At 33.8% G+C, this 17,086-nt stretch overlaps 1 protein-coding gene across 1 annotated transcript; it reads left to right on the forward strand.

Moving 5' to 3' along the window:
- The first annotated feature begins 21 nt into the window (after positions 1 to 21).
- LOC133173060 (proteasome maturation protein-like) lies at positions 22 to 12,349 on the forward strand. Its single transcript, XM_061307974.1, has 6 exons — positions 22 to 119; positions 6,917 to 7,014; positions 9,094 to 9,154; positions 9,325 to 9,426; positions 9,659 to 9,752; positions 12,099 to 12,349. The coding sequence occupies exons 1-6, from the start codon at positions 108 to 110 to the stop codon at positions 12,164 to 12,166; spliced, it is 435 nt and encodes a 144-aa protein (XP_061163958.1). The 5' UTR covers positions 22 to 107; the 3' UTR covers positions 12,167 to 12,349.
- Positions 12,350 to 17,086: the final 4,737 nt, after the last annotated feature.

The following is a 17,086-nucleotide window of genomic DNA, read 5'->3' on the forward strand; positions in this document are numbered from 1 at the left end:
TCCCTCAACCATTCCCACGAAAGAAAATTATACTGAGTGAAGGAAGGCAGGAAAAAAAATCTATACGAATCATTAAAGAACAACTGACGCAAAAGTTAAAAAACAACATGGCGTCCACGGTAAGTGTCCGTGACTGAGCAATTTTAGTTTTAGGTATAATAGACTGTCTTAATCACGAAAATAAGTTATAAAAATTTACACACATTTACGATTTTATGGGTACTTAATGAATATATCGCAAACTTTGAAGAATATATGAAGAAGAAAAAAATTATGGTTCAACTACAATCTATTGATTAACCAGGACTGGTACAATCACTAAGATTTAGCTTTGTAGTTTGAATTACCTAATTATCTTTATTTACCTACCTGAAGTAGCTTAACCTAGCTTTGAATTTAATGTTCAAACTGTTTTTGATGAGCTTGATAGTGAAATTACTGAAAAGGAAATACTTGAAGCGATTATTTGCAGGAAGGTTATGATTTAATATGTTTTGGACAAATCCTGACATCTAAAATCTTCAAATATTGAAGACACCCAAACTTTCTCACTTTCGAGGGTGCGTCCACTCATGAGTCTGCGGACACATCATTTTTAAGAACCCTGTGTTCCAAATAATTTTGCTGCGTCCAGTATGCAGATTCTTGCATTAAAGGGTTTTTATCACGTATCAAAATTTCTTAAAAATGAAACAATATTATATTCTTGAAACATATAGTTATCGTTTAATTAGGAACTAATGTTAAAAACGGCCGTAATTAGACGATAAAACGCCCATAATATAGGGTCCTCGAAGTAAAAATCTCCACTAATTCGATAGGGGTCACGTGGTACTGAAACATCATAGGTGTCAATGGTCAATAGAACTCGTAAAGCTTATCGTAAGAAAAAATATATTGAATAGATTTTTATGCTAAATAAATAGAATACACAGTATGGCCGGTTGAAATTTTGACATCAACTATATTCCTTTGGTTATGGATGGTCAATCTTTTAGGTATGAACGTCTAGCAGAGAGAAATAACCAGAAAATATGCCGACAATTGGAGAGAGGTCACCGAAGACGAAGCCGTTGACAACTCGGGACTTCAACTAAATAGAACGAATTACTAAAGTTTAACTTCGTAAACATTTATAAATATGGGAATTTTAAATTCTCCATCATTATTATTTTAATTATAAATAAATAAATCCTGTATATCTTCTATCTGTTCCAGCAGTTGAATATCATGTACTAGAAATGACACTTCTTCAATGGCGCCATACGCCATTACGAAGTTCACGACATTCCTACTAGATTCTGTGTGACTTTTAAAAAATGTGTGATTGTCATTTATTATTTTTTTTAAAAGTATCTTTCCTTAAAATATTTTATAGGACAGAAAAAAATTCGTCATCGATCGGGCATAAACGATTGTTCTGAATGGAGATAAACACCATCGCATTTGCAGAGAAAGGCCCCCCTTTCATCTCTTGACCAAGTCCAGGAAATGTGGGGGGAAAATCTTCTCAAAACCTTTTTTTGTGCACATTTGTGCACCATAAAGCCATAAATTATACCTTACAAGCTGTCAATTATTCAATTATTACTTAAATATATTCTAACAGGTTTAATAGACACAACAAATGAGCCCTTTTGTATACACAATAAGTACTTCGCTTGACCAGGATTGACACCTATGACGTCAGAGCAATGGCGCGTAACATCGGCGATCAAAATATGCATATTGAGAAATTCAGACTTTGAATCGCTGAAACATCAAAAATATTAATTTTCTAGCAAAGATTTTTAAATACAGCTAAACTTCGAAATCTCGAACACGGATATCTCGAATACCCCGGATATGTCAAAGTAAGACCGCGGTCCCGACGAAATTTGCTTTATAAATGATTAAAATAAACCCCTCTATGTCGAACACGGTAATGTCGAATACCCCGGTTATCTCGAAGTAAAATTGTGTACCCATTCATTAAAATCACATGCGTTATCTCGAAGTCAGGATAATTTTCCGCTCTGATGATCAAGTCTGTTAGGTGAACTGAACGCTCTATTGATAACAGCCACCTGTCTGTCACGCATGGGTTACCTGTGTTCCTGTGATCAACAGATAATAGCGCGATAATTATACGAGGTGTATGTATGGCTTACCTTGATTTTAATTATGCAAGCTAAAGGTTGTGTGTATTAGTCCAATGCATGCGCGTGGATGACACGTTAATGGTTTTGTGGCTGGGGTATGTTTATCTTGGTAATCGCTATTTAATGCTATGTGCGCTTGCATAGTTTATGCATATGAAAGCGAAAATTATAAACATTAAAGTGAAACAAAATTCTGTAATTTAATGCAATTAGAATTTATTTTTCCTATATGAGCGCGCAGAATTTACAATCGTCAGTACATAGCATCATGTGAGCGTGTGTCGCAGTGAAAACTTGTGCTATAGTGCCCTGTGATTCAGTGTCGTTCTGTAGTTAGACAAAAGTGCGTGTTTCTTCTTTTGCATTTCATTTTATGATGGTAAATTTTTTTCTTTTAACTGATTATACATGTATGAACAAGTTTTTCCAATAAAAAAATATTATATTTCGTTTCCGTTATTCTGACAGCGACTGATTTTAAATTTACAATGCATAGACGATAACCGGTTATGTTTACATGGGAAACGATGCTAGCAGTTGACTTGCCGTGTTGGTAGAGGATTATACTTCTGTGCATACTATACAAAGTTTTTATTTTGCGAATTATAAAGAGGATGTAAAAATCTTTTAAATGCTAAATACATGTACATGTATAGTAAAGAAGTCGTACGCGTATACAGAATTTCAAACAAGAAGGAATTTTATTAAGTGCATGTTCACTGCACTAAGTTTATTTGAAGTTCATTAGAATTATAACCCTCGATATGTCGAACCCCCGGATATCTCGAAGTTCATTAACGGTCCCATCAACTTCAAGATAACGAAGTTTAACTGTATATGATTTTTATAGCATGTAAACTTTGTCATATCAAAAAATTTTTAGACGTGATAAAAACCCTTTAATGAAAACCTGTATTAGAGGTAAATTATTAAGCATTATTCGTGCCATGTATGAAAGAATGAAATAATGGGCGTGCTTGATTTAGCTTAACTTGGTGTACACCGGTGTGAAAGGTGGTGGTGTATAATCAAGTGCATTTTAAGAGGTGTAGTGCATATGGTGTAATATATGTTTTGCATCTCGCCAGTGTGGGGCTAAAACTTTTTGGTTTAAAGTGAAAAGAAAATTAAGATACATTAAGAATTGACTAAATTATATAAAATGATTAAAAAATAATTTCAATGTCATCACTTACACACAAAAGACAACTTGAATGTGATTTCTTATCCTTTATATTACATAAAATCATTTCTTAAAATTTCAATCATACTATTCTCCGCCATATTGGATTCAGTGTACACCTTTCAACACATGCCCTAAATTTGGTGTAAGAAAGTGTACACCGAGTGTAAGCCAAAAGTCTACACCCATGGACTTGATTAAGAAAGGTGTACACGGTGTAAGCAGTGTAAGTAAATCAAGCGCGCCCAATATGTCGACAGTGCAACCGTTGGGGCGAGCTCAGTTCTTCACTTAATTTTAAGATCCACCTCTTCAAACCGCACAAGACATTTGGAACGTCTAGACTGTGACGTCACATGACATCATATGTAGCTGCATTTCCATAAACGAAGTTTAAAAAGTGCAAAATTTTAACAAAGAACGTTTAATCTACTATCTCTATATGCAATATCCATTAAATTAGTTGAGTATATTCAGGGTTTGACATTAACTTTGATTAGTACTAGACCAATTGGGCTACTTCTAATAATTTTTACTATCCCTGACCACAAAATCACTAGCCCTGACCAAACTAATTACTTGCAAATTTACTTCTTATAATCGCGAATTTAAATGAGGTAACTTCTGAAACCATCTTTAAGAAAGACATTGTCTTTTGCATGTGTCAATATTTTTGACAGACTGTTCAATAGTCCCCAGCCAATTGAGTTTGGTTCATTGTGATATTTGAGTATTAAAAGCCTTAAAGATGTTAATTTATTAAATAAAATGATTATCGTAAATATTAATAAATTTACAGAAGCCAGTAGGTGCCAGGTAGAAAAATATTTTATCTGGCAGTCACCAGATAATTATCTGGGGGCCGCCACATAAACAACTGGCGACCACCAGAAAATTATCTGGCGGCCGCCATATAATTTTCTGGCGGACACCAAATAAATAGATCTGGCGACTGCCACATAAATATAAATGGTGACCGCCAATTAATTATATGGTGGCTGCCAGATAAGATATATGGTGGATGCCTGATCTTTTTATCTGGCGGCCGCCAGTCATTTATGTGGCGGCCTCCAGATAATTATTTGGCGGCTGCCAAATGAAATATTTTTTCTACCTGGCTCCTACCAGCTTCCGTATAAATTTAAAACTGTACTATATGAATCTATTTAAACATATTGGTACTGAATGGCTGTAGTTTTGACTGTGACTTGCCAATTACAGCCGTGGCTAAAAATAGCGATTGTCTTATGCGGGATTTTTTTCTCCTTTATATAGTGATGGCTTTGGAGAAAGAAGAAAATTTCTTTTAAAGTTATTAGATTATTTATTTGAACATTGAAATGGGACTTTAACAGTTATTTTATCAACACGACCAATCGGTCTAGTTCGCATACATTTTACACGACCGGACCACTCATTTACTAGACTGGGTCAGTCGGACGTGCCTGAGTGTCAAACCCTGATATTTTTTGTGAATGTTTAGTTGTTGTTACCACGAGAACAAAGTTAGCAGAGAGAACAACAAGCATTGCATTGTGGGTCTCGAGGTAACTGTGGGAAAAAAATTGTTTGGATCAATGTGCAAAGTCCGAATTTTCTCTTCGCCCATGTGTTTCTTTAAGAGCTCGCAGTGACGAGCGGCATTTCAATACTCAAAACTCATTTTTCACTTAATTAAATTCAAAGCTTGAATTTAAATGGCACAATTTCACTTTGATTTAAATTTCGAAAATATTATTCCCTCGAGAAGAATCCATTTTAAGATCGAAGTAATAATAAAAATCTTCTTCTCAAGAACTACTAGGCCAAAATAGTTGAAACTTATATGAAATCTTCTTTACATAGTGTAGATTTAAATTTGTTCAGATCATGACCCCGAGGGGTAGGATGGGGCCACAATGGGAGATCAAAATTTTACAATGTATAGAAAAAAACCTTTAAAAATCTTCTCAAGAACAGCAAAGCCATGTTTAGTCATATTGATATGGAAGCATCCTCAGGAAGTGTAGATTCAAGTTCATTCAAATCATGACCCCCGGGGGTAGAAGGGGCCACAATGGGGGATCAAAGTTTTACATACTAAAATATGGAGAAAAAATCTTGAAAAATCTTCTTCCTAAGAATAGCAAAGCCATTATTAGTCATATTAATATGGAAGCATCCTCAGGTAGTGTAGATTCAAAGAACAAGTCTCAATAAGGCTTACCTATGGTCCCCGGTTACTTGTCAAATTTTGAACATTTATTAAAAGATTTATAAATTAAATTTTATTATTAACAAATGTCTTTATTATTTGAATCATCATCTAAAAATGTCAAACAATAGATATAGGCAGCATACGAAGCTGCATGTTGAAGACAGGGTCTTTTGATTTTCATGAATATCAAAAGAAATCAGTAATACATACACATTTCAAAGCTTTTGTAAACACCGAGCACAGGTTTGTTCAGAGTTGAGTTTGAAATATAATGTGTATATTATATGCGTAAAGGTTGAATGAAAATATCTTTGTTGAACAACCTTGTGCTCTATGTTTTCTAATTAAAAGTATTGTGATTTTGAATCTCTTTGCTGACTTCATTTACATGCGATTAACCTCTTTATGACCTGTTTAGAATCATAACAAGCCACGTGGATTTGTATCGTTACAGGTAATTGCCCCCAGTAAACGTGCTAGCTCTCAGTTGAAACGTACTCAGTTTTATATCTGTCGGCATGGACTTGTTTGGTTCATCTTGTTATAGCGTATTATTGTCAAATATTTGTAAATAGAGAATTGTATTTGTAGTTGATTGTGAATCTGAACATATAATTTGTCTTTGAAAGAAAAATATCATATCAAGATATTCTTTTTATAGTATCTTTACTATCTTATCTAAGTGTCTCTGCCCATTTCATGTTATAGAGAAACCATTGTCTGATGGGGGGGAAATGTTCCGGCGTTTTTTAGCGCGATAGGTTTAAAAAATTGGCTTGTATTTTTTGATACATTTAATTATTCATCATGAAGACGCAAAGCTTTAAGTTTAATGAGATACTTCTTTATACACAATAAAAAGAAACAAAATACTGTATGCTAATATTTAACCGGTAAACGAAGGGTGTAAAAAGGGACCACACTAGTCTACTATACTTAAGTAGAATACTCCTTTGTTCAAACCATGACTACTGGGGGGTAGGATGGGGCCACAATGGGCAATCATATTTTTACATAGGAATACATAGAAAAAATGTTTAAAAATCTTCATCTCAAGAATAGCAAAGCCTTGATTGGTCTTATTTATATGGAAGCATCTTGGCAATTGCATGTGTATTTCCTCTTCCCAAATCTTAAAAATTAGTCCTTAGATCCAGATTGATGATGATATGACAGCTATTGGGGAATAGTGGGAAAGAAAGCCCCCTGAATTTTCTTTTTAAAAAAAATCTACGTGCTAGTGCTTTATAATTGGGGTGCAGTGTTACTCACTTTGACAGTCACATAAAGGTTTATTTTACAGAGTATTCCCTAGCCCTCAGTGAAACATTAAGGTTTATATGATAGAGTATTCCATACCTCTCAGTAAAACATTAAGGTTTATATTAATTACAGAGTATTCCATACCCCTCAGTAAAACCTCAGCCTGATGGCTCCCATGAGATCAAGTTACCAGAGGGACCATATGGAGTACCAGACATGATGCTGAATGGGTAAATATTTATAAAATCAAGTGCCTATATAGCATTTAAATGGAAGAATGGCTAGACTGGTCACTACCACATCATCTACAGGATAATTTTCTTTGTTTCATCAGTTATCAGTTATTCATGGATTCATTGCAAAAAGGCAGGATGATCTAGACATACCTACTCCCTCCCAAATTATATATTCCTAAAATATAAAGAAGTAGTAGATTTTCTTTGATGTTTAAATTTGTAACTCTGTGCCATTTTCTATATAAATCAAAACAAATTTTTGCACACTTTTTATGACATTTTTAACTCACCTGAGCCAAAGGCACTTGAAAAGTGAGCCTTTCTGATCGAAATTTGTCCATTGTCTGTCATCATTGTTGTTGTTTTAAACTTTACACATTTTCATCTCCTCCAGAACCACTATGCCAATTTCAACCAAATTTGCCACAAAGCATCCTTGGGTGAAGGGGATTCAAGTTTGTTCAAGTGAAAGGCCACGCTCTCATTCAAGGGGAGAAAGTTAAGAATAGGTGAAAATTTAATGGCATCATTAAAAGATCTTCTCAAGAACCACTGGGCCAGAAATATTGAAACTTATGTGAAAGCTTAATTACATAGTGTAGATTCAAATTTGTTCAAATCAAGAACCCCTGGGGAAGTTGGGGCAATAAAAGGCAATCAGAGTTGTACAGGGGTATAGGAAAAGAGCCTTCTTTTTTTTTTTTTTTTTTTTAATATCAATTGTCACAAACGTGTTTATAATATAGCATACAAAAATATATTTTTTATGAATATAATAAACAGTACAAAATAGTGACAATAGGGATAGAGAGAGGGAAAAAGAGAGGAGGGTGAAGGGGAGGAGAACATGCATGAAAGAAAAATATCTGTTATTAATTAATTATGTTCAAATTAATACCCCCAGAGGTAGAATGGGATCACAATGGATGACGCAAGATTAACATAGAAACACTTAAGAAAAAATCTTTAAAAATCTTCTTCTCAAGAACAGTAAAGGCATGATGAGTCATATTTATATGGAAGCATACTCAGGTAGTGTAGATTCAGGTTTGTACAAATCATGACCCCGGGATAGGGTGTGGCCACAATAGTGATCAAAGTTTTACAGAGGAATGTAGGAAAAAGTGACTCAGATGAGTTTTGTAACCCATGGGCCACTTGTTAAAATCTTACACAAAATTTCCACATTAATCTCTGCAAACATTATTCTATGTAAACTTAAATCTATTAGATTTAGATGTATCACTGAATATTCTAAGGGCTATCGGTTGATGTTATTTTATAATATCCTGACAGGTACACATATACTTTGATGTTCCTCCAAATGCTGGGTCAGAAAATTAAGGTTAAGTGCAAAGTTTAGCTAGAAAGATACTACACCAAGACAATTGCCATATGAATGACCTAACTTTTAAAAAATGAACTGTTTAAATGCAATGAAAAAGTTTTTAAGAATTGAATGGGAAATGTGACTGATATCTTCATTTACAAATAAACTTATGATTTTTTTTTATATAAACCTTTGTTAATAATATTTTGAAACTTAGAAAATTAATTGTAATTTAATGAATTACTTTAGCCAAGTATTTGTAATTTAATTAATGACATTTGTAAACTGCAATAAGTGTAATTTAATTGAAAAATTTGGCTAAATAATTGTAATTTAATTAATTACCAAGGTATATAATTGACCCGATCCCTAATTATATTGCAATTTGTACATTTTAAGTATTAATATCTTCAGACAGACCCTAACCACAGTTAAAAGTAGACCTCTTTGTAGAATGGAGCAGATCTGCTACTTGTTGGCATACTTGTAACACATGAGGTTGCACTATCGGTTCCATGAATGCCAAATGAATTATAACAATTTTCTTTTTTAAGCATGCATCAAAAGTGATCTGATAAAGCAAAAAATAAAATGCATTGCATTGTATTTCTATTTTTAACTTTACTGGACATAGATTAGATGCCTTTTTGATTTGGAAAACTTGGGTCAATCATACACTGAATGCACAAGAAATCCTTTCTTAATTTACCTGGTAATTATATTTTTTTTTTTCTTGCTTCCAGCATACAGTCCAGCAGGTCTAAACTTGGGACAGTACACCCTCTGGAATATTCAGAAAAACATGTGAGCAGAATAAGTAACTCAGCTTTTAAAAACTTTATGAAATTTTTGCCCAAATCAATGTAAGAGTTACATGTGTAAGATAAAAGTGACTTCCCTGAAATGAGACCAGATTTGAATGTTTCCAGGTTTTCGGTTTAGACTTTAATCAATCTGTGCTGCTTTCATTTTAGTGGCAGGAAAACAAACTTAAAATGGACTTTGCAATGTTGAGAAATACACAGGGAATCCATATGCCATTAAGACTACAGATGGAAAGGAGTGTAGCACAAAAAGTATTCATTTTAATACTAATTTATCCAATGAACTTAGGCATGTGTAAATAAAAATATTTCGCAAGTATGACAAAAAAAAATTGCATAATAACCATTTAGTGGAAGTTTATAACATTATGAGTATTATTATAGTATAGCAAAATAGTATAAACAGGATATTTTACAACTGAATTCAGTGGGATTAATATTGTGTAAGGAAATCACTTTCTGAGAAGATGAACTATTCTTTCAGATAAACAGACTACCAGGGATGCACAGTTCTCATTTAATGAGCGATACTTTGTCTGGACGAGATGAAATCATTGACTTTGAGGATATTCTTAACGGTAAGTACTGTTCGAACAAAACCATTGAGGACAATTGTATCATGTATCGCCCATAAAACCATTAGCGTCCCTCACAAAACCACTATGGACAATTGTTTTGTGTTTCCCTAACAAACCATTATGGACAATAATAACATACAAGGGTTGTCCGGTAAAATCGTGGACATCATGTTTTTATAAAAAAGAATAATGCGCACACTAAGCTGAAATTTTTAGCAAATGTTTATCATATATGAGTAAATTTTAATATTGTTGATAAATTATAGGTAAAAATAAGGATTTTATTATACTTGAATGTGCACATGGTATGGTCCTTTGGTGCACGACCAAAAAATCAGGGTTTTAACAGGGAAATTATCATCTTTTTAATTCACCACCTATTATATCATATACTGATTATGGCCTGTTTTTACATAATAATACCGCCCCTGTATTCACCGAGTATGATCTTGCTGTACTAACAGATCATGTATGATGTCGCCAACTCATTGGACGCGCAGTTTAGGGAAACAGCAGAGTAGATCAATCTTTTTCTTAATTTGTTAGCTCTACTGGTCTGAGATAGTCCCATTGTTTTTAAAATTCAAATTTTGCCAGATTTCTTCTAAGAAATAAAAATAAAATTGAAAGATGAGACAATATTGATTTCTGATGTGTAAAAGTCTTGAATGAAAGAAAAAGGGGTGGTGGTGGGGGGGAAGCTTCTTTAAAATTTCTATCAACTTTACAGGAAGTATAAACAAGTATAAGCAAATGACTTTTTATTGGATAAAATCAGCAAGCTTTCTGAGAGTATTGCATAAGTAATACGAGTCCCATCTGGTATTGGCAAAGATTCTATCAAAAATCATTGAAGATGAATGAAATGTGAAATTAATTTGAAACACATCGAGAATCATGTAACAAAAAGTCTGCTCAATACTTTTTATATGCAAGCATCTGGAAAAAAGGTATGGAAAAACCAAGTGGGACAGACTTACTGACAGTAAGTGGGACAGACTTGCTAATGTTCAGTGGGACAAACTTGCTGACAGTCAGAAGAACAGACTTACCGTATATACTTGCCTATAAGTCGGTCCGCCTATAAGTCGGTTGTATTTTGTGAGGTTATTTTAGAGGGATTTGCCATTGACCCGCTTATAAGTTGGTACAACTTTTTGTTAGAATCAGTTGACAATTTCAAACCAATGCTCTGATTTTTTAACCTAGTTTCGTTTAATATTCTTAGAAATGACACCAATATTTAATTTTAAATCATTAAAAAAAATACATAATGCAAACTTTAAATAAAAATAAAGTTATTAAAATATGTAAATACTTGTACTTTATGTATAATCTCAGAATGCATAAATGATATGATATATCCATACTACATTTCGACATCCAGATAATACTAATCTTTTTATGACTCGCCTATAAGTCGGACCTAGAGTTTTGGACCAAAATTTAACTCCCAAAAAACCGACTTATAGGCGAGTATATACGGTACTGACAGTGTGGGACAGACTTGCTGACAGTCAGGACAGACTTACTGACAACAAGTAGGACAGACTTGCTGATGATCAGAGGAACAGACTTGAGTTAGTGGGACAGACTTGCTGACAGTCAAAGGGAGACTTACTGACAGTCAGAAAAAGACTTTCTGACAGCATGTGGGACAAATTTGCTGATCAGAAGGACAGATTTACTGATGATCAGAGGAACAGATTTGCTGACAGTCAGTGGGACAGACTTACTGACACTCAAAGGGAGACTTACTGACAGTCAGAAGGACAGACTTACTGACAGTCAGTGAGACAGACTTACTGACAGAAAGACAGACTTACTGACAGAGCCGAGAGGGACACACTGACTGACAGAGCCGAGAGGGACACACTTATTGACAGAGAGACAGACTCGCTGACAGAGCCGAGAGGGACACACTTATTGACAGTCAGTGAGACAGACTTACTGACACACAGAGAGACAGACTTAATGACAGTCAGTGGGACAAACTTGCTGACTGTCAGTGAGACAGATTTGCTGACAGAGCCAAGAGGGACAGAACTTACTGACAGCCAGTGGAACAGACTTGCTAACTGTCAGTGGGACAGACTTACAGACACTCAAAGGGAGACTTATGGACAGTCAGAAGAACAGATTTACTGACAGCCAATGGGACAGACTTGATGACAGTTGGAAGGACAGACTTACTGACAGTGAGACAGACTTAGTGACACACAGAGGGACAGACTTACAGACAGACAGAGGGACAAGCTTACTGACAGCCTTTTATTGCTTATATGTAGGTAGACAAGGATTAACTTTATTGATACCTATACTCACTTTACTGATGTTTATTTTCAGATCCAGCTGATTGTGAGGCAATAGGGGATGTACATTTACTGATGGAGAGGAAATCTGGGCTACTGTAGCTTGTGCCAATGTTTCAGGGTTACTGTTACCTAGTGCTATCTCCGTCTCTTCTGTAAATTGTCCGACCTAACACAGGAGACCTGATGTGCTCTCTTGAACTATTAAACAGTTTCAGAATTGTCATTGTCATCTACATATTGTACACATTGGTACTGTTTTTTAAATAAATCAATTTGCTCTGATTTGATGTCTTGTTTTCACCATGTTAACACTGTCATTATCCCCTGACTTGTGCTTCACTAACCAGTTGTACAGTATATACCGTAAGTGTGACTATGGATGGGGCACAATGATGATGCAATTCTGCAGTCAAATTTCTATAACATATGTGTCAAGGGTTAAATATACAGTATGCTTCTAGCATAGTGCCTGGGACTAAAAATATTGATTCGTTATAAACATAATTCATTATATATCCTATGAGTTTTAGGGGTGTAACGATATACCGGTATATCGTCATACATTTGGCTTGTACCTGGTTACCAGTACAGCAATCTGGAAAATTCACATCATTTAAATGCTTTACAAAATGTAAAATATACTTAGTGCTATGCACTTCTTTGATCATGATCATGAATACATGGTCGGAAATGGCAGCTACGAATTTTCTTGGCAAGATATCATTGTACTGTTAGTTTTTGGAGATTTTATTTAATTATTATTACATTTTTTACATATAAGATTGGTTATAAAATTTTTATATAATTCAGGTTGTATTAGTAGATTGAAGAAGAAATTTATAAGTGATAACATTTCAGTGATAACAAAAATATTCTGATGGAACATGAATGAAAAATGATATGTATTGGTACATACTATGATTCACAACTCAAAAATATTGTTATGACATATGTTTTTTTGCATATTGATACTCATCCATAATGAGTTTAAATTGCATTTAAAAACTAAATGGAAAGAATATCACTTCACTTTTCATGTGTATTCATAAAAGCATGTTCATTATAAGTACGTTTTACTGTACACTATTCCTGTATTGATTTTCCTTTTTTCTCTTGGCAATTTTTTCTACATGCAGCAGTATTTTCTGACATTGTCTGTATGAATATGCTTTGTTGTCAATACGATAAAAAAAATAATGGATGTAAGGTTTAGATTTCTGCAGCAGAGGGGGTGCCTCCATCCCCTCTTTTTAGCTCACCTGAGCTGAAGGTTCAAAGAAGAGCTTTTCTGTTTGAAAGTGCTCAGGTCAGCAATGTGGTCCATGGGTCTCTTGTTCCAAACATTTCTAAACAACAGTAAGTTGTGGATTTTTTTGTGTTGTCTGGCAGCCCTCCTTCTTTTCAAAACTGATGCTACTTGCCTGATTTAGATACCCAGCTAATATATCATGACAGAATATCATGAGACAGATATATATATATATATATATATATATATATATATATATATATATATATATATATATATATATATATATATATATATATACATATTAGGGATGGCAATTTGTAACCGGTTAACCGATTACTCGGTCGGAACGATGGTAATCGGTTAGAAAATCTGTAATCGGTTAGTCGGAAAAAATAATATATATGTAAATTTGAACGCAATTTTTTAAAATTCATTTAAAAATAAAAGACACCTGTGCATAAACCTTAATAATTTAGCATATCGACTTATCTGTTAAGTGGTGGTAATTATGGTTTTCCAGATTGAGATCGCGGGCTAATTGGTCAGTTGAGAAGTGTTTATTAGTGATTAAACACCTTGTCGATACCCCGACTGTCCTGAAATTCTTTATAATGACATTAATTAAATCGCCGTTGAGCACTGTGAATTGGTATCTGTCTTTTGCAGTCATCTTTCAAATTATATTACTAAACAAACATTGTAAATTAAGAGAAAGTCCTGACTTAGTTTTGATTTTAGTGACAGTGCGGAATATATTCTGCTCTGCAAAAATGTCGATGTCACAGTCTGATTTCTCGGGCATGTTTCGTGTTTTTTTTTTTTTTTTTTTTTTTTTTGTTTGTCTATTAGAATTAAAATAAAATATACGAGTATGTACATGTACTAGTACAGTGTATATGTAGTTTCCTGAACAAGGTATACAGAATTTTCCTAACTTCTAAAGTCTTTTTTTTTTAGTCTTCTTGTTTATATGAATAGAGTTACTTAAAAAAATATGTAATACATGCCATGAAAATATGCCATTGTATTTTAATACGATTAACCGGTTAATCGGTCGGAACGTCTTGCGGTTAAACGATTAGCAATTCTGTATTCGATTGCCATCCCTAACATATATATATATATATATATATATATATATATATATATATATATATATATATATATATATATATATATATATATATATATATATATATTGTGGCAAAGATTATAGCTTCTCAAAACTTCATCAAACTTCAAGATCAAGGTCATGAGGTCAAATATCATAATAAAATCTGAAAGGTCTTGTCACAAGTAATACACGTGTGAAAAATAAAATATCAAAAACCAAAGTATACATTCGGAAAGGTCTTGAAACAGGTAATGCACATTTCAAAAGTAAATGCAGTATCTTCTCTCAATCAAAAGTTATTAGCAATGTTAATATTTTTGAAAAGTATGTCAATTTTCAAGGTCAAGGTCATAGGATTAAAAGTCAAAGTACATTTGGAAATGCTGGTCACAGGTAATGCTCATGTCAAATATGAATGCCCTATCTTCGCTCCTTCAAAACTTAGCAACATTGATGAAATGTTTCAAATATAGGTCAAACTTGTCAAGGTTACGGGGTCAAATGTCATAGCTTATTCTGAAACATTTTGACACAGATAATGCACTTGTCATTTATGAACACCCTATCATATCTCATTCAAAAGTAATCAAAGATAAAATTTTCGAAAATTACATCAAACATGAAAGTCAAGGGGTAAAAAATAATAGCATGCTCAGAAACACCTTCTCACTGGTAATGCACATGTCAGATATGAAAGCCCTATCTCTTCTCAATCAAAAGTTATAAACAAAAACGTGGGTCAAACTTTAAGGTCAAGGTCACAGGGTCAAAAATCATAGTATTTTTGGAAAGGTCTTGTCACAGGTAATATACATAATTATATAATATGAAAACCCTATCTTTTCTCATTCAGAAGTTATAAGCAAAGATAAAATTTTTGAAAAGTAAGTCAAACTTCAAGGTCAAGGTCACAGAGTCAAAAATCATAGTATATTTGGAAAGGTATTGTCACGGGTAATATACATATATAATATGAAAACCCTGTCTTTTCTCATTCAGAAGTTATGACCGATTTAAAGTAATGTTAAAATTTTTGAAAAGTAGGTCAAACTTCAAGGTCAAGGTCACGGGGTAAAAAATCATAGTATATTTGGAAATATCTTGTCACAGGTAGTGTACATGAGAAATACGAAAGCCCTATCTCTTTCCATTCAAAACTTATGACCAAGGTTAAAGTTTTTGTGACGCACAGACTGACAGATGAATGAGATTTAATGTCCCCTTTTGTGAAGTCGGGGACAAAAATCACTCTAGGAAATATTTTGACCAACAAAAAAAAACCACTTTGCCAAGCCTAATTATAAGGAATGAACAGAAAGAATAATAATTAAACCCTTGCTGATGATGAAAAAAATTCTAAGTCTCTAATTCAATTTTTTTCAGCTTCTTCTCTGGAACTGCTGAACCAATTTCAACCAGTTTTGACATATAGCATCTGTGGGTAAAGGGAAACAAAAAATCCTGAATTTCATGGTCCCCCTCCCCCCCCCTCCCCAAGGCCTGAGGGATGGGGCTAAAACCATAAAAACTTATGCATCTTTAAAAACCTTCTCCTCTAACTCCTGGACACCAAGCAGTCAAACTGTTATTATGGTTGTAGTATGTATTAAACCCTCTACCAAAATTGTGAAATTCATGGCTCTAGGGTCAGGGGGGTTCTGGTACTAGGGTGGGGCTGTATAGATCATATAGTGAAAGTGCATAATTTCTTTAAAAATCTCCTCTGCTACTGGATATTAGGCAAACAAACTAAGTGCATACTTATGATGAATAAGGATGTCTTTCTAAAATTGTGAATTTTATGTGGCTCTTGGGTCTGGGGTTCTGGTATAGGGTGGGGCTTTATCATTCCTTATAATTTGTAGTGAAACTGCATTATTTCTTTAAAAATCTTTTTCTCTTCTTCTCTGCTCCTCGATATTTAACAGCTAAGCAAAGTGTATGGTTATGATGAGCAAGAGTGCCTCTTTCAAAATTTTTAAATTTGTGGCCGCTGGGTTAGGGGTTTATTTTGGTGGGGTATTAATTATATAGTAAAACTGCATTACATTTTTGAAAATCGTCTCTGCTCCTTAGTATTAAGCATACAAACTTAGTACATTGTAAGTAGTTATGATGAGCAAGGGTGCCTCTTCAAAATTTGTGAATTTCAAAATTGTTAATTACAGGGCCCCTGGGTCAAGGGTTCTGGTGGGGCAGGACTGTAATGAATCTATTGTGAAAATGCCTTATTTCTTTTAAAAATCTTCTCTGCTCCCTAGCATCTAGGAGACAAACAGATTACAAAGTTGTTATAAGAAAGGGTATTTTTACTAGACAGTTTATATTCGGGACCACTTGGTCAAATGTTCTGGTGCTAGGCAGGGCTCTATAATTTGTTTTTTTTACTGAGAGACTGAAGTTATTCCCCTTTGCTATCTACTTATGATAATTAATCATTGTAAATAATGTACATGTAATTGAAATGTCGATTGAATAAGAGAATTTTACAAGAGTTTTTGTAATATATAGTTTTTAATGGTCAGGTTGACTTGTAAATAATAGAATAAAACTGAAACAAAAATACTTAATACTTTATCTTTGTACATTAAATGTTCTTCAAAGACAAAGAGAGCCAATTTGATAAAAAATGAGACTGGTTTACTAACAATGC

Source organism: Saccostrea echinata, unplaced genomic scaffold (genome assembly GCF_033153115.1).
Source record: "Saccostrea echinata isolate AGI-Se365-2 ecotype Australia unplaced genomic scaffold, CSIRO_AGI_Sech_v1 ptg000056l, whole genome shotgun sequence".
Classification (NCBI taxonomy): Eukaryota; Metazoa; Mollusca; class Bivalvia; order Ostreida; family Ostreidae; genus Saccostrea; species Saccostrea echinata.

Excerpts from the sequence above, each read along its gene's own strand:
- LOC133173060 (XM_061307974.1), top strand. Across the intron at positions 9,427-9,658 it reads AAAGGAGTGTAGCACAAAAA|ATAAACAGACTACCAGGGAT; the intron begins GTATTCATTTTA and ends CTATTCTTTCAG. Across the intron at positions 9,753-12,098 it reads CTTTGAGGATATTCTTAACG|ATCCAGCTGATTGTGAGGCA; the intron begins GTAAGTACTGTT and ends GTTTATTTTCAG.